General features: G+C 39.5%; 1 protein-coding gene across 7 annotated transcripts in view; it reads right to left on the reverse strand.

Moving 5' to 3' along the window:
- The window catches only part of LOC149016698 (histone acetyltransferase HAC1-like), a 40,542-nt gene extending 20,144 nt beyond the window's left edge, over positions 1-20,398 (reverse strand). Inside the window, exons 1-14 of one of the 7 annotated variants that reach the window (XM_089154761.1) lie at positions 20,318-20,398; positions 20,125-20,189; positions 15,625-16,069; positions 14,837-14,942; positions 13,922-14,222; positions 13,348-13,842; positions 11,372-13,251; positions 10,793-11,089; positions 10,382-10,660; positions 9,607-9,735; positions 9,183-9,383; positions 8,898-9,040; positions 8,484-8,793; positions 8,076-8,215 (exon numbers count right to left, since the gene is read on the reverse strand). In XM_089154761.1, the coding sequence (XP_089010887.1) occupies positions 8,076-8,215; positions 8,484-8,793; positions 8,898-9,040; positions 9,183-9,383; positions 9,607-9,735; positions 10,382-10,660; positions 10,793-11,089; positions 11,372-13,251; positions 13,348-13,842; positions 13,922-14,222; positions 14,837-14,942; positions 15,625-15,818 (4,475 nt within the window). In that variant the 5' untranslated portion in view covers positions 15,819-16,069; positions 20,125-20,189; positions 20,318-20,398. The other 6 variants (XM_089154767.1, XM_089154764.1, XM_089154763.1 and 3 more) reach the window with 6 other exon arrangements.
- Positions 20,399-21,505: the final 1,107 nt, after the last annotated feature.

Genomic DNA, 21,505 nt, shown 5'->3' on the forward strand with positions numbered 1-21,505 from the left:
TCATCAAGTTTATGGTGTACTGTGATAGGAGGGTTGTCTTCTTGAGATCTATGGATGCAATGCTACTAATAGTGTGAAAGACCATAAATACATCTTTGACTCCTACAGGATGAGGTAGAGGAGGTAGGGCAAGAGAATTTTGTACAAATTGTCCCAGATAACGACGCTAGTTTCAAGAAAGCGGGTGAGATAATGATGAGATCAGCTGAGTATCATCTATTTTGGACACCGTATACGGCCCACTATATCGACCTCATGTTAAAGGATATTGGGAAGATCAACATTGTTGAGGGCGTAATGAAGAAGGCTAGATAGGTGACAAATTTCATATATAATCATCTCTACGCTCTCGACATGATGAAGCGATCATGTGATGGTGACTTAGTGCAACCCAGTCTCATGAGATTCACGACAAATTACATCACTCTCGTATAATAGAGAACAAGACAGGCCTAAAATTGATTTTTGCATCCCAAGAGTGGTTTGATTGAGGTGGATCCAGGTTAGATAAGTAAATTTTATACAATTATTTCATTTTACAAATTATTACACTATCTATTAACTTAATGTGTTTGTCATTATTCAGGAACCAAAACAGGTGCACTGTCGCACCATTTCATTGGATGATTTCTAGAGACAGGTGGGGATATTTTTGCAAACCATGAAGCCCATCATAAAGGTCTAGCATATAGTGGACACCTTGAAGGGGCCCACTATGCCCCACCTGTATGCAGCCATTCATCTCATGAAGACTGTCATAGAGAAAGCAAACATGAGAGGCTGCCAGGGTTTCCTATCCATTGTCGATAAACGATGGACCCAACATCTTATGTATTTGTTGTATAAAGCTAGAAAGTAGATATCATGGGTAGTTGCCTTGTTGATAATTCATTCAATCTTAAATCTAATTGTGAGTTTGTGAATTGTGCAGCCTATTATCTCAACCCCAAATATCAGTACAGCGTACAGTTGACATTTGGGGGTAGACACAGACTTGTTTGACACCATGATGTAGGTGATTGCAAAGTTAGAGCCACACCCGACACTCCAGTCATTCTGTAACAACGAGGTGAGATAGTAAGGAATTAGGGCTTTGAACTTGCATTTGATTTTGAAATAATTTAGCTAACCATCATTACAAATGATTGTAGATAAAGATTTTTAGGGACGGACTTGGGTCCTTTAGTTCATATGCTACTGTAAGGGAACAAGCTAACACAGATCCAGGCTAGATGCATTATTATTATTATATTTTACAAAATAATAGACCATATGTTAAGTACTGACTAAAGGTTTTTGTCATAGTTTTTGTCATAATGCAGCTAAGAGTTGGTATCTATATGGTTCAAGTGCATTGAACTTTAGGAGAGTGGCGATCAGGGTTCTCTCCCAAATTTGTTCCGCCACTGGGTGCGAAAGGAACTAGAGTACATTCAACTTGATCCACTCAAAGAGGAGGAACAACCTAGGGAGCTAGCGTCTTAATGATCTAGTCTTTGTCCCCTAAAAGCTTAGGTTGAAGTTGCAACACACCAAAGACTAAGCAGAGGGTGGGGGCAGCAAGACATTATTGTGCTTGCCGATATCTTCAAGGTGAAATCAGATGGTGAGGATCCCATCATTAATTGGGTGGCAGACAAGGGTGAGCCGGTGTTGGACCAGCTTGGAGGGAGGCTTGACCCAGAGATTGCTCGAGCCACGAGGGCTGATGTCAATGCATTTATGCCATCTCAGGATGGGCAGGCACACACACAAGAGGCAGCCAATATTGTGGATGAGGATTGGATGATGGCCCCTAACACACACAACGATGAGTTTGTGCCTTTGACGCTCAATCTGGGATTCAGATGACAACTTTTCTCCCAATTAGACAAATGATGACGATGGGGATGATGATGAGTAGGTAATGGGAATGATGATGGTGACGACAACGATGATAGTCGTGGTGGACAGTATACCGGTTCCATTACTAGAGACACGGTTGCCTGCCAGAGATATACCAAGGAGAGTCAATTATGCATGCCACACAAGATGCAAATCATAGTGGGAAAGCACATTGTGGTCGTCCTACAACCTACAGTCAGAAGGGGAAGGGGAAGGGGAAGCAGCACCGACATGGCTATGATGATGACACCTCATTGTACGGGTCTTTCTACCATCTTATAGATGTGGCCAACTTAACAACCTTGATGGATGAGTTTAGAGGCTCCACACCTACTTATGGGGCTAATGGTTATGGTCCCTATGGTGTCCTCCCGATCATGGACATTATGGTACAAGTATCCCTTCTAGTGGCAGTTACCATGATTATAGGTCGAGCTCAAGGGCAAAGTCAGCTATGGAGTCCATCTTTGGATGGGGTCCAGCACTAGCACCACTAGGTCCACTACACCTACTAGAGCCTATTCTATATCCCTATTCTACGTTCCCTCAGTCAAGAGTTCTCACTCTTATGGATCACAGGGCATATAAAGTTGTGGTTTGCGACTACATCACAACCATCAGCAAAACATGACATGGGATGACTAAGTACTGTTGTTAGAGGAGAGGACGATAGCGGCGCATTTGGTCCCGAGACAGGGGATGGATCCACCGAGGCACAGTACATGGTATTGAGATGATGGAGCCACCATATCACATCAGGTAGCAACATACCTTAGGTTATTCTATTTCATATTGAATAAAACACTTGCCTTTGCCCGCAGGCTTCGCAACACTAAGGAAGCTCTCCGTTCTCGGAACTCGTCCACTTTCGGCAATATCTCCTCTAGTGTTTCCTCCTGCCGGTCAAATCTCCAACTTATCCAGTCTCTTCTCCAAGATGATCCTCCAATTCCTCCCTTGCTAAAGATGAAAAGACCATTTCCTCCAAGTTGTCTTCCCTCCTGGCCTCCGAAGAAAACTTTCTCCGCCAAAAAGCTAGAATCAAGTGGCTTGAGCTCGGGGACTCCAACTCAACATATTTGCAACGGTCCCTCAAAATAACTTCAATTCTATCCCTTCCCTCCTCACTAGTAGTGGCTCTTGGATTTCCGACCCTAGTAGCATCAAGGCGGAGGTAGTTTCTTTCTTTTCAAATCTCTTGGCTCTGGCTTCCCTTCCTTCCAACCACATCAAAAAATTCATTGATCCTTCTTCAGCCTCTTCTCTCTTTGCCATCCCAACCTCAGAGGAGATCCACCTTGCCATTCGGTCCCATAAGCCCAATAAAGCCCTAGGTCCTGATGGCTTCAATATAGGTTTTTTCCTTGCCTCATTGGATTTCATTGAGAATGATCTTGTTCAGGCTATTCAAAGCTTCTTTTTCAACCCTCCTCAGCTATTTTCCATCAATCAAACCTTCCTCTACCTCATCATCCTTAAGAAGTAAGGGGCCTCTATCTCCTGATTTTAGCCCTATTTCCCTCTATAACCTCCTCTACAAATTCATCTCTAGGGTCCTAGAGAATAGGCTCAAAAAGGTTATAGCCGCCCTTGTGAGCTCAAATCAAGCTGCCTTCATCTTGAGGCATAATATTGCGGACAACATCCTTCTTTGCACGGAAATTGTCCACGGTTTTGATGGTTCTGCCCACTCCCCGGCAGCTCTTCTAAAGATAGATCTTCACAAAGCTTTTACTCCATTCGCTAGGACTTCATTAGTGATGTCCTCTCCTCCATGGGTTTCCCTCCCCCTTTTATTCACTAGATTGAGATTTGCATCTCTTTGCCCCGCTTCTCCATCATCACCAACAACTCTCCTGCAGGCTTCTTTTCTTCCCGTGTTGGCATCAGCCAAGGCTGTCCCCTCTCCCCCTACCTCTTTTCCCAAGCTTTAGAGGTCCTCCCCCACATTCTCCAATCCAAAACTGACCAACTTCTCATCTCTCCCATTCCCAAATACAAAACCATCAACCTCACCCATCTCGCTTTTGCCAATGATCTCATGATCTTCTCCAAAGCGGATCACCAATCCATCTCCTCCATTCTCTCGACCCTATCGCTCTTTGAATCCCTCTTTGGCCTCTAAGTCAACCTCAATAAGTCCACCTTATTTCTCTCTGATGTCCCAAATCAGCTTCAAACCTCTCTCCTCTAGCTATCAGGCTTTAAACCTAGCTCCTTCCCCGTTGTCTATCTTGGCCTCCCCCTCATTCCTAGTAGACTTACCCGCCACCACTGCCTCCATATGCTTGATTATATCCGCAAGAAGCTTAAACTTTGGAAGGGCAAGCTTCTATCCTTCGCCGATAGAGTGGTTCTTATTCGCTCTGTCCTTCAATCTTCGTATCTCTACTGGTGCAATATCTTCTCCATCCCCAAATCTACCATCAATGTTATGAAATCCTTGTTTTGTGCCTTTCTTTGGAAAGGGCAAGAAGCCTATCGTTTTCTCCACCCATCAGTTGGTCAACTATTTTTTGCCCAACTTCCTTAGGAACCCTGCATATTCGTCGGATCTCTAATGTTAACCTAGCCTGCCTCTTGAAACTCATTTGGAAAATTGCCTCAAAGCATGACTCCATTTAGGTTAATTGGGTTCACTCCTACCTGCTCCGTACTAATTCCTTTTGGACAGTTCCTATGCCCTCTAATCTTTCGTGGGTTTGGAGGAAACTCCTCTTACTGCGTCTTTGAGCTCTTTTTTCTATTTCTACCACCATATCCTCCGGCTCCTCCACCTCATTCCAGCTCAATCCATGGCACCCATTGAGCATTCTCTATAACCATTTTGGCCCCCTGAAATGTCTCTGTCTCTCGTATTCCCAAAAACACCTCCTTGCCAACCTTCATCACCAATGGTTCCTCAAACCCTTCCCCCTCCCCCTTCTCACACAGGTTTGGGCTTCTCTACCACCTCTTGCTAGTTCCCCCCATAATCTCACTGTTTGGCTCCCATCTCCCACCAAAGCCTTCTCCACCCTCTCGGCCTGGAATCTTCTCCGAGCCCTTAACCCTAAACCCCATGGGTCCCCTTGGTCTGGTTCAAAGGTTTCATCCCTCACCATTCCCTTACCCTTAGGAGAGCCCTCAACCATGGCTTCCCACCCAATCCTTCCTTGTTAGCCACCATATCCTAGTAAACCCCAATTGCATCCTTTGTTGGAATGGCCCGAAAAACCTTAAGCATCTTTTCTTCTCTTGCCCTTCTCCAGATCCATCTAGAGAAAAGCCCTAGCTTCCATATGGCCCCGTTCAAGGTGTTCCTTTGGGTTTGCTCGTGATTGGTCTTGAATTGTGAGAAACTTTTCAAGCTCTTCCATTTGTGATCAGATTGGTAAGCTAGTTTTCTATGCCTCCATTCATCATCTTTGGTGGAAGTGCAATCTTAAGAGATGGACATCCAAATCTCGCTCTTCAGACATGATTTGGAATGCCATCTATTTTGATGTTTCTTCTAGATTGTTAGCTCTCCCCCACCCTTTGTTGAGGATACCCCAAGGAACAGATTCATTGTTGTCTCCTGGGGTCTTGGCTCTTCTTTTTGGTCTTCCTCTTAAAGACCTTGTTTTCTATTCTTTAATATAATTATTCATTCATCCAAAAAAAAACTTGTATAGTTATACAATTGTACTTGACTACTTGTTTAGTTGTATACTTGTATAATGAATTTTAGCTGTCTTTTTCTTGTAATTTCACTTGCATTATTTGAATATTTACATTGGTTTGAATTCATGTTCCAGACTTCTAGTTTCGTTTGCATACAGTCGGGCGTGTGCCGATCAAGAACGTTTTAGGCAAAAATAACACTATCATTGTGTTTATTGGCCTCAAATTAGGCAAAACACCCAAAACCAAGCTAGAATGACCCCAAATACCCCCAAAATTTTGGGGTCGAAATTTGGCTAGAACATCCGAGAAATTTCAGTATTTCGCAACAAGATGACCTATTTCGGCAAATTCCACACGATGTTTGCTAGGATCTTATATTTTCTTGTAAAATTTCCACACCTAGGAATATTTGATTTGTTTTGTACTTGGTAAATTAGGAGTATAAATAAAGCTCATGCTCTATCCTTCAGACAAAAGCCAATTAAACTCTTAACAACAAGAAGGCATTGTAATTTACTTGGAAAATCAATGAATTATGGAATGAAAACTTTGGGCCTCAGTTTTGCACAAAACTGCACTCTCTCCCATGGTGGAACTCTTCTCTTCCTCCTTCACGGTAAGTCTATTTTTCCCCCTTTCTCTCCTCTCTTTGCGTGACAGGTCCTTCCCCCCCCCCCCCTCCTCCCCTTTTTCCTGTCCAGCAATCACAACCCCTTCCGTTTCTTATTTTCTTCTTTCCTACTGTCTTTTCTGTAAAGATAGCTCTTTCTGCTCTCTCTCCTTTTTTTTCCCCTTCCCTTCCTTCTCTTCAACAGTCCTGTCCCTTCCTAATCTTTTCTCTATTAGAGGATTTCCCCATAATTATTCTTTATTTTCTCCTGCTCGAAACTGCACTGCTGCTGCCTTTTCTTTTCTTTATTCTTTTGTTGACCTTCTAGTTTCTTAGTTCTCTGAATTCGTACAGCTCAAACCCTAACCCTGCTTCTTTTATTATTATTGTTCTAACTGTTGTGTTGCAGCCATATCCAGGACCAGCAGGTATTCTCCTCGTTTTCTTTTCATTAATTAAACCCTAACTCTATTTGGATGAGGTAATTCACACATGCTACGGGTTATTCAACCTTTCTTTACTTTAGTCAGCTTGTTTATCTATTCTTGCAGTAGTACATTCACATTAAATTCTGGGGTTCTTTCACATTGTTGTTTGCTGCAACTTTTACTGTTATATGTAGGATCTTGCACGGGCAACAAGCATTATTTAGAAATTTGTGATAAGCATGCACCCAAATTAGGGTTACAACACCATAATCCCATCCTCATCTTTCCCCATAGACTTTTGTCTACTCATGTCTGTTAGTTTAGGGCTGATGTTGCTATTAAATTTTTGTAATGCTGTCTAATTCACGTGCTTACTTGATCAATCACTGCTGCAATTCCCTCTTTTAGTTGATTCCTTCCATTAATAATTGTGTAACCTAAAAGACTTATAACCAGCCCCTGTAGGTCCCCTAGTTTCTAGGCTTCCCCTGCATAATAAAGCCTAGTAGTTTCTAGTTATTTCATAAGATCCCACTGTCACTAATTGCTAGGTCCATAGTTCCTACTTTCAGTTTTAGGTGGTCTATAATTCTTCTAATGCTTTAGCCAAGCTACAAAAAAGGCCCTTTAGTTGCAATAGAAAATTAGACACTGGAAAACCTGAATTTGAAGACCATGTTGCCACTGTTTATGGAAGTAATAAACGTTCTACGGATCAGATATCTGTGGGTAAGAGATCCAGGGCTGAGACAGCCCATTCGCTTTCCACCATTTTCTTAATTTCTTCTATCTTTTCTTATCCCCTTCCCGTAGCATAGACTACAGCTATAGCTCCATCTGAAACACTGACTGAAGACCAACAGTGCAGCCATTGAATCTCTATTGATTGCTGATCCCCTCAACCTGCTATAACCATTGTGAATTAGCTCCAGTTGAAGGCTATTGTACAAGCTGTCATGAGACAAATCACATTCTCTGCTGCTACAAAACTGAACTGTCTACAGTCTTCCTTCCTCTTCTTTCCTTCCCATCATGCCTTGCATTTGATCCATCTCTCCATTCCACCTTCTAACACCTCATCATCAACCTCTATTTGCTAATTTTGAAATACCACCATAATTGCTACTGAAATTTGGAGGGTTTTCTACCGTCATTTGAACCTTCATTCAATCCCAGCTACAGCCTTTACTACTGCCAGGGTTGCTTATAAAAATACTCCTTAATTTGAGTCCTATCTTCAATTTTTCAAAATTTGGCTGTATACACCTGAACATAGGTGTTCTCCTACTGGACTTTAATCAGAGGTTGAGATCATACTTGGGACTGTTAACCTCGGTTTTATAGTCTTACATTAAAGAGTCTAACTAGTTATAAATACTTCTGACACTACCTAGTATGTATCTGACTAGCAGATTCAATAAATAAAAAAATACACACAAACACTACAAAAAAATGCAAATAAAAACAGGAAAATGATTGAAGAGACAAGAGTAGCAAATGCTTACTTGTCACAAAGTTGAAAATTTTTGCATTGACTACAAACCCAACGATTTTGAGACACCATAAGAATACAACAGTGACTGCAGGCATGCTGCAGGTGAACCATGATAAAATCTTCCTTCATGGGAGCAATAGTTTCACCAAGCTGCAGATACAGATGTTAACATAAATAATGAAGAATTTTAAAGCTAAAACGCAAAATGGCAGTTGCAAATATCAAACTAATGATGACATTTGATGACCGCCAGCTAGCAAAACTAAATTTATATTACCCCTATCGAACCCAAAGTAGTCCTCTTAAACTACACATTTCGACTTTCTAAATAACTAATAGGACAAACCTGAAGGCATATGAAAAAATGGGGTGACACCAGAAACTAAAAACTCAGAGAACAAAGGGGACAATAGATTACTTTCTGCATCAATAAGATGTCTTTCGAGGCATTGCCAGAAAGATCAGTTTGCCCAGCAGCTTTCAAGGCTCTTTTTGTTATAGTCTTTTTGGTTTTTCCTTTCTTTTGCTGTTTACCATCTTCTTCCTGACGGAGCTGATTAATCATATCCTCCGCAGCACCAGGCCAGTAGTCACCATCAAAGTATGGTAGTCTAGCTGCAGTTACCTTCGCCTTACATTCACCAGTAGACACAAAGAAATGATCATACAAATTAGTTAGCTCAACCACTATATTTTCCTTGGCAGCTTTTCTTAACATCGCTAAATACCTGAGGAAAGAATTCTGAGCATTAGTTGAAAGAAAAAGGTAATAGCAAAACCAATAATAATGACATGATATACAAAATCTAGTTCAGTAAGCTAAAAGGCTCACCATTCCCTAAGCTTATCAGATTTTGGTGTCTTCTGAATTTCAGGATGACAGTATAAAATATAATCTTCACCCTTCAATGGTGGGCAAGCCCATATATAGCAGCTTGTGAAACCTCGTTTCTTGCAATATTCAAGGTATCCTATCTGAAATGGAGAAAAGTATAACAGAATAATCATAACATGTCCTACAAAAACTCAGAAAGGGATAACCATCAACGAAATCCAAACAGATCAAATGTTTTGCAAGAATTTAAAACTAGAAACTAAGTAGGAGTATAAAACATACAAGAATTTCATGGTACACAAATGTACGAAGAGCCTCTCCAGTAACTGTTTTAACATCAGGTCTGAAATATTTGACAGAATCCAAATACGACAGATACACTCGTCGCTGATTTGGTAACTGGCATTCAGAACCAAATTCTTGAACGTAAATTCCGAAGAGGCAAACTTCTACACCTTCAATCTTCTGGAATAACAGAACAACCTGAAAAAAGCATTCATTAGCTACTATATTTTGAATCTTCAGGAAGTGAAAAAGCTAATAAGAACCAAAAAAGAATTATGATGGAGAGGAATCATGGATAAATAAAGGGACTGTACTTCTAGTTGGGTTATAAGAAAATAAAATAAGTGGACCGTACTTCTAGTTGGGTTATAAGAAAATAAAATAAGTCCCTAACAACATTTCAACAGCAGGTCCTCCATACCTTTGATTTGTATGGATATTCTGAGGGGTAATTCTCTTCTTGAAAAATCTCCAGAAATCGTTGTTTCACTTCCAGCTTTTTGTCAACAGATGAGACCACTCTGACAACCAGCGCTTCTGCTCCTGGAACCTGGTAATATCAACTAATAGTTAGATTATACCCATCGATCAAGAAGGGAACATTCCAGATCTCCAAGGACCCTTTTCACAAAATATACTTAGGGACTTATCAAATGAAGAGTGCACAATATAATAAACATTTCTTAAATGAAACCAAAATGAATAAAAATGAATGGGCAACAGAAGTGGAATAGGATCCATAAGAACAGAAGTGCGACCTAAGATCAAATCAGCTAAAAGTTCAAAAAAAAAAAAAAAAAAAAAGAATAAAGCGTTGTCATAAAAGAATATCATCCATACAAAGGTTCATTAACTATTGGATTGGCATCAGTAGACAATGGAGATGAAAGAGACAGAAGAGGATAAAGATATACTGCAGCCTGCAATACATACAAGAAGAATGTCGTAGAGACCCTTTTACTACTGTAAGGCACTTCTAGAAATAAAAAGCCCTGAAACATAAACATAAACCTTAAACCATTTTTTTAAATAAAAATCACATACACAATAGACAAATATCTTAGAAAATCAACAATCTGGTCATATTGAAGTACATAAAAGTACACAAACTTACATAGCTTAGCTACTAAAAATGGTATGTTTCATTTAAAAATCAAGATATGTAATTGCAGGTGTCCAGATGAGATAAAGATCACCTCATCGTAACTCTTCCCCAGCAGCCTGGCCCTATCTTGTCGCTCCTGTTTCAATCGCTTAAAAAGTCTCTGCTCTATTTGGTCGCTAAGTATTGTTCGTGGCAAATCCTTTGCGCCAAGAACAGCACTCTGTGGTAAGGGCATGCGTTCTCCCCTTTCGAGCTCTGCCATGTAGCAATTAGGACAAGTGTATTCAGCTTGCCCCCCATCATTTCTTCGACCATTGAAGAGAGCACATATTTGATGTTGCCAAGCCTCACATTTATCACATTGAACCCACTGAAACAAACACAAATAGAAACAAATAAGAGCAATTGGTTGCACCATTAATCTGTCCAGTGCAAGTAAAAGAAACAAAACAAGGAAAAAGAAACTAAGAGATAAAAGGGAGAAGAAGAGCGTGAGACTTGCCCACTCTTCAGTTTCTTCATCATTTCTCTTCTTTTCTAGCCTAGCCTTTGAAATAGGAGTTCCATCAACCTCAATGTTCTCTCCACGAGCCTCATTGTAGCAAGGAATGCAGAAGTAGTGCCGTGTGTCACCAGTTCCCATAGTATAAAACATGGCATTCCGCTTGATGCGTGCACCACAAGGTGTGCAATATATAGGTGGTGGTTCAAATGTGAGTTTTTCCACTGCACACAGCTGACAAGAGTTCTCACTCATTGAATGCTCCATTGCTTGGTTTCTTTCAGCCTTCGCTTTACTCTGTAAAGAAGATAAACTAAAATAATCTGAATGGTGTAATGACTATTGTAGAAGAGACATTCGCCAAGCAAAGGGAAACCATTGGGAAGAGCAGACATCAAATCAACAGTCCAGCATCCCACTTGATTCCCATTGGGCAAACTTCTTCATATAAATTCAAATATAGAGCAAAGATGTGCATGAAGACAGCAAGTGTTGAATAAGACACACTAAAAGACCTACTAAAACAAGAACAAGTGACCCAAGGGGTTGAGAGACATTGTAAGAAGTTTTAAATCCTACCTGGCCAACCCATTGTCTCAGACCAGTAATATGCTCCCGAATTTGTTCTGGGGTAAATAATTCAGTCAATGACACACCCTTGATTTTCGGCTTTCCTGATTTGGTTCCAGTGGATTGTTCGGAAGGCAAGACAGTAGTCTCCTGCTTTAGTTCGTGCTTAGCCTGATCAATCTCTTTCTCAACTTTTATGCTTTCCTGATTAGTATGGCCAGCTGTCTCAATTGGAAGGATTTGTACATCAGATCTCATATTGTAGCTGTCATCTAAACCATCTTCCTTAAATTCACTAAAATTAGGACTTCGACAACCAGAACTTATGGGCGGCTCCATCTTCACTTCAGTAACCTCAGGTTTAACAGACATACACATGTCAATCTGTTGGCATACTTGGGTCTGAGCATCTTGGGACAAAAGAGGTTGGCCAGTCACAGACACCAAACCCTTGGACATACGAGTTGATGGATGATGCTCCAACTTTATGCGTTTCCCTGAGGATTGTAGGTCTTCTGATGTTTCAGCAGTTGAACTAGTTTTTGAAGCCAATTTAGCAGTGTCTCCACTATCAAGGCATTTCCAAGATCCACTAATCTTATTAGACAAAACACAGTCAGTTGATGGACGAGAGTGTGCCTGACGATTCAACTGCAGAATATTCTTGACAGGAACACAAACAGGACACTCTGGCCCAATGCAATTCTTGAAATGTAGAAGCAATACCTTGGAGGGTTTGCAGCGAGGATATGTGCAAATATCAACACTGCACTTCAGCATATGCCTGTACAACTTTTGTACAGTCACACAATGAACTTCAGGACATTTCCCTAAAGGAGCTAAACATGCACGGGCATGATCCAAGAACAGTAACCACCTCTGCTGATTCCTCCACCGCCGTTCTGTTGCATTTCCAGGTCTGCAGGATGCCCCACCTGACGTTGGACGCACCACAGTACTTTTTGACGCAGCAGTTTGACCAGTGACAGATCCTTCCGAAGATAGATGAGGTCGTTGAGCTTCATCTTGTCCTCTAATTCGTTGATGGAATTCCTCTTGGACATGCTGGAGATGTGAAGAATAATCCTGTACATGAGACTCTCCCTGTGATTGTGGATGCCACTGGCCCTGAAGCATAGCTTCTGTCCGCGCTCCAGGAGGAGCACAACTAAAATCATTTGGGGCCTCGGCCACCTGCCGCTGTGGATGTGATAACTGTTGTAATTGATGAGAATCGTGGGTGTTTGATGATCTGAAGTCCTGTTGGCCAGATGGACGAGAGAGCAATTGACTACACGCCATATGCTCATCAGCAGCAGCATTTTGCTGAAATTGACTATTTAACTCTGAAAGATGCAACTGTTCATGAGCCTGAGATGGAAGTACTTCATTGTGGGTTTCTGTTTGGTGCTCTGAAGGTATTTGACCACCTAATGCCAATTGAGATTCTCTGAAACCATCACTCTTCAACAATAGATGATGATGTTGCTCTTGCTGCTCCTGCTGCATAAATTGTTGCTTTTGTGGATTTTGAAGATATGGTTGTTGCTGAAATTGATGAGGCTGTTGCTGGAACTTCTGCATCTGTTGATGAGATTGCAACAAATTTTCCCTACCCAAGTGGTGGGATTGAAAATTCATCTTTGATAATAGATCAACATTTTGGGGCTTTATCTGTGCTGACTGTTGTAAAGCCTCCAAATTAGGTTGAGACACTGCTAAAGAGTTGGCCTTCATTCTAGCCTGTAAGCTGGCTGTGTTTGGATTCTGATTATTAATAGCAGATCCAACAGATGATGTGGGGCCATATAAGTTTCCTGGCCCAGATAAATCAGCAGCTTTCATTACAGATCCATCACCTCCAGATGGAATCATTTGCTGGGACAGAGCTGTTGTACAGAAAAAACATCTTATCAGGTTCTTGAAGAAATACAAAAGCCTCAAAGGAGTCTACTGACAGAGAGAGAAAGAGAAAACGGAAGTACTTTGCATCAATTGTTGCTGACGTTGAGAATCGAAGTGTTGATTTAGAGGCTTTGGTGAACTACCATAGGAAGAGGCAGCAGAATAACTTTCGGATGCTGCAGATCCATTCAGCAGTTGCAGCTTATTCCCCATCATGCCCGGCCCTCCACTTGGTGCTCCATTTGAAAAACCATATGCTGGGGGCTTCTGAGACAAGCTAGATCTCATACCAATGCTGATTTGTCCTCCCAAACTGTGCAATATACGGCTGTTTTGACTGCCAATATATTGTTTCTGATGCGGGGACTGTGAAACCATCGCAGAATCAACAGTGGAAAACCCAATACCAGTATTAGATGATTCAGAATTCATCAAGGACTGCGTACTGACCAACCCAGGTGTAGGAATCATTTGGCTTGCAATTCTCTGAACAGTCATTGATGATGTCACATTATTTCCACCAGAGCAAATGGAGAGATTTGCAGGAGTTTGCTGATACCCATTAGATAAGGATCCTGCAGTAGGAGGGTCAGCTGTTTCTGCAAAGAAATAAATTCAACTGTACTAGCTACAAAATCAGAGAGTTAAAATTACCATCCAATGGATTTAAGGAACCACTGCGAATGCCACTAGCAGACCCATTGGCAGCAGTCGGGTTTCCTCTGTTGACCGTGTTCGATGCCATTAAATTACAAGCATTGCCAGCAATCATGGAATTGTCCATAGAAGTAACAGATGAATTTGAGCTTCCACCATGTGACATACCAGGGGTTGGTATCATTGTCCCAATGGATGAGGAAGAAGAAATAATTTGCTGGTTGTGGTTACTGGAAGATGGACGCCTCAGCAGAGCTTGTAAACGATGCTCTAATGTATCCATGTTCATATATTCATCCTAATGTTACAAGGAACCACATATATCAGGAAACAGAACATCAAAAAGTAGACAAGCAATTCAGAGTTAATGACACACTGAACAATAAGTGATCAAAATAAACCATATAAACACTTCATATATATAATTCGGTTTGTACGAAAGAGATATTGTAATAATAACAGCTCAATATGTTAGCATCTACTCACTACAGAAAATGAAAGAGTAAAAAAGAGATGAAATACTAGGTCCAAGGAAGTGGGAGTAGAAGTAACAACAAGAGAAACAACCAGATATCATCTAGCCATGTAACCAACAAATGCACAAGTTTGAAGGAGTAACATGGTAAAAGTTGGGAAATCGAAGGCCAAATATTATTCCAATTAAATGGTGAGAAAGATATGGCTGCTTATGATTTGATACCACACATGCCCTTCAAATCAAGCAAGTGGAATGCCAGGATAGGACTCATTCAGCGAACCGTAGTAGTTCAGATAAGGCTCATTGAATGGGTCACTAAAGTCTCACAAAAGCCAATTTAAGAATCAGTATTATTATTTATTTTAAAAGAAGGCTAAATTGCGCCCTGACAGCCATATCAGCCTAAGCCAAGATTTCAAGCTCAAGCACCAAACCTTTGAGCTGGCAGTCTTAAACAGACACTCCTCTAAACGCTTTACTATATCAGGTATCTTTGCCTGCATTTCACGAGATGTTGGCCGCTGCTGGAAAAGGTGGTAGCTGCATAGAAGAGGAATAAAAAAATGAAAAAGGTTCAAACGTTCAAATACAAGTTGTTAAGAAAATAAGATGCTTATATTAGGTACACTGAATGAATTAAAGAAGGTATACAATACGTAAAAACTTGTATACCATGTTCAGTACATAACAGAATGCCTATTAGAAGCAATCATGATTAGAGAAGTAAAGGGCATAAATGTAGGACTGAGAAACAGAACTGAAAGTGAACCAAAAAAAAAAAGAAACAGGACTGAAAGACTAGCCAACTCTGAAAGGGCAGAGGATGGAGTAGCATAAATAGTCGGATAAATTTTACCCCCCATGACTCTCTTTCTGCAGGTTCAAATCCAGGCACAGCCTCTCCGCAAAGCAGACATAAGGCTACATACATTATGATCCTCACAAACCCTGCAGTGGTGGAAGCATCATGCACTGGGTATGTCTTTTATCACTCTTTTTTCTGCCTTCTAATGCTCAAATTTTTCAATGCCTTATATCAATAGTAAGCAATAATCACACATACACGGAAAACGTTTAGGTATGAAAACCACACTCATTTGTCGAAAGAGCTTCAGCTCCAACTGATAGGCAGCAGAAACAACATTCCATATCTCCTAGCCCCAACACCCCCCCAAAAAAAAAAAAAAAAAAAAAAAAAAAAGGGAAAGAAATTAGAACTTACATTCTGTCCCGCATATATTTGCGTGCTGTAGCAACGTCAGGATCCATATTGCCCACACCACGAGATCCACCTAGATTTGGCATCTGGGAAGATAGGGAATTCCCATTTGGCTGAGGCAGACCAGACAACTGGGAACCAGCTTGATTTGGTACCTGCCCTGAAATCTGTCCTGACATGTGTGCCTGCGCATGCATCTTTCTGGTGCACACCTTAAATGCCAAGTACTTCAGGACTCAGAATTTCACAATTCCACCATTGAGACCCCCAACACCAGCCAAGATTTGCAAAACCCTCAAAATGGAGTAGTTTACAAAAAAGGGGATGAAACCAAATTAATAACACCATAAGCCTCATCTTGGATCACCAACAACCCTACACTGATGTCCTCATGTAGTTAAGGTGCCTTCAACTCAGAATTTCTAACTGACCAGGAGACCAGACCCTACTGAAAGCATGCAGTAAGACCAAAGTCAACACTGAAACAGTTCTATCAGACACAATGCATATCAAATTTCAAATGAATAGATAATACAAATTCACAGAGGCCAGCATATGAAACAGGAGAGGGGGGGTTACATAGAAAAAACCCAGAATGTGAATCTTTATTAAATGTGATATAAGGAAAAACAAAATGGATCATTTCAACTACCAGAGATAAGTTGGAAAAAATTATGCAAATCCTATATATTTTCCCATGATAATCCAAGAATACATTACTGAAAGCAAAACACTTGCTGGAAAGAAAGGAACTGAAATTTCAGAATAAAACAAAACACAAGCCCCAAACCAACAATTTCAGACATATTTTTCAAGATATTCAAGAACTGCAATTAATTCTATAGATTATATGTCAAACAGACCACAAGCAGAAGCCCAGACATTATTTCTTGGAACATGAATGATGGACAAGTCGATGTAGCAAAATATAGACTTAAAGGATCTTAAAGAATAGGGTAGCATGACAACAGAGACACAAGGGGGGAGTCTGTGCCAGCTTCTATATCTGCCATCTATCCTTTCCTTGGGTATAATAATGGATTCTATAAATTATAGGTCAAACGGACCACAAGACAAAGTTCACAACTTATTTCTTGGAACAAGAATAAGACCCTAGGCAAAGGAACTCAAACTAGAAGAATAGACCTAGAATTGGATCCTAAAGGATAAGGCAGCATGAAGAGAGGGGTTCTATGACAGCTTTTGTATATGCCCTCTATCTTTTGGTATCACAATTCTTTCACTATTATTAACAAAGTATCAATTTCGCAAAAAGAAAAGAAGACAACAAAATTATATCATACAAACTATCAAAGGCCTTCAGCTGCAGAACATCCAGCAGGTCTCCAGCCACCTTGTTTTTCTACAATATGCCTGTCAATTGGCACCCAAACTTAAAATATAGTCCACACTGTCATAAAAAATCATCATTGAGTTTCATTTTCCATCTCAACATCAGCATGCGTTAGAATATTGTTTCTTGAAATTGTTTGAAACAGTCAGCTTATCTAAAGAGATGGGACCATTGACAGTGCATGGGAAAAGCCCCATACAAGGTCATACAGATGAGCTGGGGTACTAAATCTGACAGGAGGCTTAGGGGATTCCTATCTATCCAATAGTAATTATGACCAAATAATCAGCGTCCACAGAAGGTCGAGGCAGATAGCAAGATTTCCATCCAAGGACCCCACACATGCCCCTCCTGTGGAATAACCTATACCACATTTGAAACTTTATTCTAAACCAGAATATCCTCATATAGCTTCATTCAGCCTAAGTGGGAAAGAGATTGTATGAAGTATGAGCTGCAGCAGAAATAACAGCAGTTTACAATACTTCAACTATAAGCTGAAGAACTAATCCACCCTAAAACCCTTCCAAAATAGCTAACAATGATGATCAAAAGATGATAAATACTTAAATAACACAAAATATGCAAGAACTTTATCCCGCAAAAACACCTTCCCCCAAAAAGCAAGAAAAATAAATAAATAAATAAGATCCCAAAGAACATATTCTTTACCTAATCAAAGAAATATGTCCTTTTGATGGAATTAAAAATCCCTAACCCTAATGTTCAAAATAACTTTCGTGATGGTTACATTCAAAAACATAAATGTTAAAAAAAGTACCATGATTTACATCCTCACATATGATGGCATTGAAGTTTATGGCATAAGGAGGACAACAGTGATCCCAGATTCCCAAGCAAAGATTCTATAAGGCAGCCAACATCTCACAAAAAGGGTATAAAAGGCAAAGAAATAACAAGAGCAGACTAACAAGACTTGCAAAAAACTCAAATACAGCCTATCTCAACTGAAAGGGAAACCTAACAAAATTCATACAATATAAAGTAATTAAAGAATGATAATATTTTGAACAAAATTAAAGAATGATAATATTTTAACAAAAAAAGTTTAGGAAGAATTTAATGCACAACCAAATTTGCAAGGTTCTAAGCTCACTTATGAACCTGCAATTTTTCGATGAGTTTTAATTAAAGTATCATGATGCTGTTTCAAAATTAGAGCATTACAATTCTTTCCTCTAGTTGTATTAGAAACATAAAAATTAACATCCTTGAACAAATATTGGAGAAATATTTCAGTTTGTGAGTGGTCAAAAACTCAAATTTGGGAAACCTTTTAAAAAAAAAATCTTCTAGGCAAAACTTAAAACAAAATCATCTGTTAGATTGAGCCAAACACAATGTTTTGCTTCTGCATAGATCTCCCTGCAGTTTCTCCTTGTAAAGTTGATTGCACCAGTTGGCAAAATACAGAGTTTCCCCTTCTTTTTATTTTAACTGTTTTCATTATCACCAGAAAAAGAAGATCGTGCAAAACATAACCTTTCTACAGGTTCAAGGCTGGGGGCATCCATAAGCAGTTAATGAAGCTCGGCCATTAACCCGGGAAAGAAATTGCAAGGATGTAAGTAGGAGCATCAAGCTGCCTATTGTTCTCCACCTTTTTCTCGTCACATGCCATACATAAGTTGTCTTTCACCAAACTCGTTGCTTCTTGCAGAAATTTTTACACTGTTTCTCCTCCAGCAGTGCTCAGTGCTCACTGCTCACTGTATCAGTATTTCTGGATCCTTCAGTTGTTCACTCAGAAAAAGCATGCACATCCTTCACTACCAAATATAGCAATACCGGCACATTCCTTTATGTTTACATGATGACAATAGTATAGGTGTAAGCTACCATCAACAGAACTGTAATTTTTCTTCCAATGTCTACTAAGATCTCCAACTAGGATATTTAACAAATCATTTATAAAAGAAACCATCACAAGCCTTCTTGGCAATGTAATTTATCCAATCAGATTAGGCCTTAGAGACTATCCCCTTTCAGTGAAAAAACAGAGGTGGATACAACTGGATATGACCATTATAATAACAATGATTCTTCTAAAGGGAGGTCAAAGGACCAGGGAAGAAAATATATATTGAGGAAAGAACCGAAAGGAAAACTCTAATTGCCATACATCTTACAAGTTTTGTACCTATTTAAAAATAGATTTTGCACAATGTTCACTAATACTGTGAAGTAGCCACACGGCTTCATTGTCTCACAACTGCCCATACATTCCCTGGCCGACTCAGAACATCAGAAATTAAGCAAGATAATCTGAAACAGTGAACACAATAAATGACGCTAAAATCAGTAAACATATCCAAAAAGGTTTAAGTGTGCCAATTTCCACTGGAGTTGCACAACGTTTGACAAAAATAGTACATGAAGAATAGAAAGTTTCTCCTAAATGTGGTGAATAAACCAGAATCATAACAGAGACCAGTGAATTGGATGAAAATCAATGGGAGGACAACATTACAGAAAAAAGAGGTTGACACAAGAAGGAAATAGTCGATAGCTTTGGGAGGATCCCATAAATGTAGGAGGGGGAAGAGATCACTCCTCCATTACAACCAGAAACAAATTCTTCACGCGCATACATGTTTCCACCAAAAGAAGGGTAAGATAATTAAAACCTGCAACATATGGACTAGCACGACCTAGGCCAAAGAAACTAGAAAGGCACACCAAGTAATTTAAAGGATTAATTGGCTTCTGTTTGGCACTCAGACTTCTGCCCGCTGCAAGAAAACTTGGTAGTGTAAATCGAAGTAGATTAATTGATTAAAAACATGGGTAATGGATTAAAACTAGAAGCTTGCAAATAGTCGGGTAAGCTAAAGTCTGCACACGGAGGTATCTAAACTCTAGAGGAAGCTAGACCCAACACAGCAGCATGGACCTTTATTTTGGGGGCGGAGAGTGGGGAAGGGGAAGGGGACGGGGAGGGAATAGTAGTAGAACAGCACCATATACGTCAGAGAGAATATATTTGAAGCTTAATATTAAAAACAAAAGACTCAAAAGACAAAAAAAAAATGATAAGACAATAGAGAATATACAAAGTAACCCAAGTTTTATTTCAGGAGCAAATCAGAAAACCCTAAAAAAGAGGGATTGCACGGAAGATGACGAACCGCGACAGCTGAAGAAACAGGAACGCACGAGAACTTCGAACATAGCTTAACAGGCGCGACCGGAGCTGCGATCAGAAAGGGAAGTAGAGTTAGATTCTTATTCGTATGTCGCAACGAATAGCAGAGAAAGGAGTTGGGGTTGGGAGTCGGGGGTCGGGAGTCGGGGATCGGATGTCGTAGAGAAACAGATCACCGCCCCAGCGACACGAGCGACTTCGCACGCGCGGAACGAATCGTGAAGAAGACTCGCTTGTTGGTGAGAAATGAGAATTCGGCTCGGAAAAATTATCAGGGAACATTTACAGCATTGTCAGATTTTAAAAAACTCAATAAGATGTTTTTAGGGACTGTTTGGTTACTTCAGTCTAGAGGTTTCAAAAATCTAAAGATTTTAAGTATGTCGACTCATGCTTCGTAAAATTAACAGTTTAGTTAGTCTAAAGCTTTGGATTAAAATATGTAAATTCATTCTGAAAAACAATTATAGAGTTATGGCTCAAATGTTTAACATTTTTATAATAGTGTGAAATCCAGATTTCACCTCATACCCATAAATCTACAGTATCACGTTTTTAATGTAAAAAGGTGAATCTCTAGATTTCATGAATCTAGGGATTCACACAATCAAACGGGTATAAATTTCCCATTTGTGAATCCAGAATTATGTAACCAAACACGCCCAAAAAAATATTACTTAAATGGATTTTATCTAAAAAATAATTACCACATCTCAAATTTTGTGATAATTTTTTTCGTCCAACTAATATTTTTATATAAAAATTTGTTTTAAGAGCTTACCAATTCCTTCAATCCTTGGCAAATCTAAGGCAAACAACATTTTGTCTTTTGTAGCTTTTAGTCCTCCTATCATTCAATAATTTCATCGTTTGCAATGAAAGACTTGAAGGTAACTTGGGCAATTTATGGAAAAATATTAGTTGGGTGGAAAAAGTATTACAAAATTTAGGATTCGGTACTTATTTCAAAAAATAAAATTAGTTTGAGTAAAACCTTTTAAAAATATTTTATTGAGTAAATCTTTTTAAATTCTAACCATCTGAATAAAAAAATTCATTTAAAAAAATATTTTATTTAATATTTTATTTTTTAAAAAAATTATTCAAATAGATTTTATTTTTTAAAATAATTACTAAATCTCAAATTTTGTGATAATTTCTTCCACCCAACTAATATTCTACAATGAACTATCCAAATTTCCCTTCAATTCTTTCATTGCAAATCATAAAATTGACGAATGATAAGAAGACTGAGAGCTACAAAAGACAATATATTGTCGGCCTTAGAATTGTCAAGAGATTGAAGGAGTTGGTGAGCGCTTCTCACAAGATTTTATATAGAAGACTTTAGGGTAATTTGGATA

This window comes from Hakea prostrata, chromosome 5 (genome assembly GCF_041222555.1).
Source record: "Hakea prostrata isolate BN-2017 chromosome 5, UWA_Hpros_2, whole genome shotgun sequence".
Classification (NCBI taxonomy): Eukaryota; Viridiplantae; Streptophyta; class Magnoliopsida; order Proteales; family Proteaceae; genus Hakea; species Hakea prostrata.